Genomic DNA, 1,806 nt, shown 5'->3' on the forward strand with positions numbered 1-1,806 from the left:
GAATTAAAGGGTGCCCAGTGACCACAGGCACACACTGAGATCATCCCCGGCAAATGGAGAGGTCCAGCCATCCTCTCCTTACTTAAGGCTCCGGGCAGGAGATGAATGAACATAGATCAAGGAGCTTCCACAATCCATCTTAGAGTTGCTTAGCTACTTCAGCTTAGAATCTCAAGTTAAAAACTCAGTGTCCCATTCATGGAACAACTCAGTTACCTGAGAAATAAGATTAAGCAGAAAAGAGGGGTGAGGAGAGAGGTTTAGGTGGGGGAAAGGCAGAGCTGGTTGAACCGGTCCTGTGGCACTCTGGATTCTATCACAGGGTCTGCTCTTATAGATGAAGATGAACACAGTGCTGAAACCTCTTCCAGGCTCTTCTCAGCCCAGGGTTGCCCAAGATCAGTAGCACTGAGTGGCCAGCTGGGTAAGCAGCCATGACGATTTTGCACAAAATATTCCAGGAACTGTTGATGTCAAAGATGTTGGACATGGAAATGAATAGAGCAACTGCATTGAAAATATAGAAAATGAGAAAGTAGCTGATAGCTTTGATCGCCCCCATGTGAGCCTCCATGCTGGGGTCCCTGAAGCCAGTGGCATGTGTAGGGTGTATTTCTTCTTGTGTAGGGTGTATCTCTTGAGAGAGATGATCAGCAGAGTGGCTGCAAAGATGAACATGATCAGAGGAATGAAGATCCCCAGGTTATAGAGAAGAACCAGGTTGACCATGTTAGTCTCAGAGAAGTACTTCTTCTCAGTGGTGTTGTAGGAGGGGATAGGAACGGAACTATTTACGTACACATTGAAGATATCTTTAAAGAAGCGAAAGCTGAAGCATAAGGAGATGAACAGTGACAGCCCCAGAAGCTGAGGCATCAGCTCTCTGATTTTCCTTTTCATCATGGAGAACAAACAGTGAGCAAAGTTTGCAATTCGAAAGCAAGAGACGATGTTGAGCCAGGCAGCAAGCCAGAGGTTGGAATAGTTCAGAAACATGGTGATGACTTTGAAGGTTATAAACACTGTGTTTTGGTTATAAGTGACCAGGAAGAATAGGCTGTAAATATTCTCCAGCATCATCCAGATCTGCAGCAAAAGCCTGGAGAAGCTCAGCTTCAACAGGATACAGTCACTCACAGGGAGCCTTTTGCCTCTGGCCCACTCGGCCCCATGGATGGCAGTGATGAAGCCATTCCCAATCATGCCAGTCATGCACTCTACTCCAGAGAGCACCGGTGAGGACGATTTTAAACCTGGACGTGTCTCTATCCATGGCATCTGTGTTCACTGTCGCCATTCTCTTTGGCCCTGACCTCCAGGTTTCCATGCCAAGGCCTGGTACCTGCTATGCAGTCTTCTGATCCTCGCTCAATGTTGTTACAATTTTTTTCCCCAGTTAATGGTTATTTCCAATTTTTCTTCATTTGTTTGCCCCATGACTACAGGTCAGAGGCTTGAAAGGCAAATGATGGGAGGATCTTGTTACTGGATGTCTCTGTTTTTCATAAAGACCCGTTTGCCTCGGGCTTGCAGAAGCTCACTGGAAAAAATTTGAGATAGGTTCCTATCATGGCATCTTTCTCCCTCAGTTACTTTAAGCCCATATACACCTGACAGGCAAGAGTCCCACGTTAGGAGTCTTTGTGCTCACGCATTTGTGCTCATTTCATAAGGCCTGTTACCTGCCAAATTGTAAAAACACAACAGCTCCTTTGATCTGCCTTCTCCTGCTTCTTTTTGTCTCCCTTATTTGCAGAGACATTTTTATCCTGTGGTTAGCATGTTCATGAATAAGAAGTTCCCATC

At 45.7% G+C, this 1,806-nt stretch overlaps 1 protein-coding gene across 1 annotated transcript; it reads right to left on the reverse strand.

The window, feature by feature from the left end:
* Window positions 1-316: 316 nt before the first annotated feature.
* Window positions 317-1,297, reverse strand: TAS2R40 (taste 2 receptor member 40). Its single transcript, XM_058723997.1, is given in 3 exon segments — window positions 317-607; window positions 610-1,234; window positions 1,236-1,297. Coding segments are annotated over 3 exon segments (978 nt in total).
* Between the last annotated feature and the right edge of the window lie 509 nt (window positions 1,298-1,806).

The sequence above is a fragment of the Neofelis nebulosa genome, chromosome 4 (assembly GCF_028018385.1).
Source record: "Neofelis nebulosa isolate mNeoNeb1 chromosome 4, mNeoNeb1.pri, whole genome shotgun sequence".
NCBI lineage: Eukaryota > Metazoa > Chordata > Mammalia > Carnivora > Felidae > Neofelis > Neofelis nebulosa.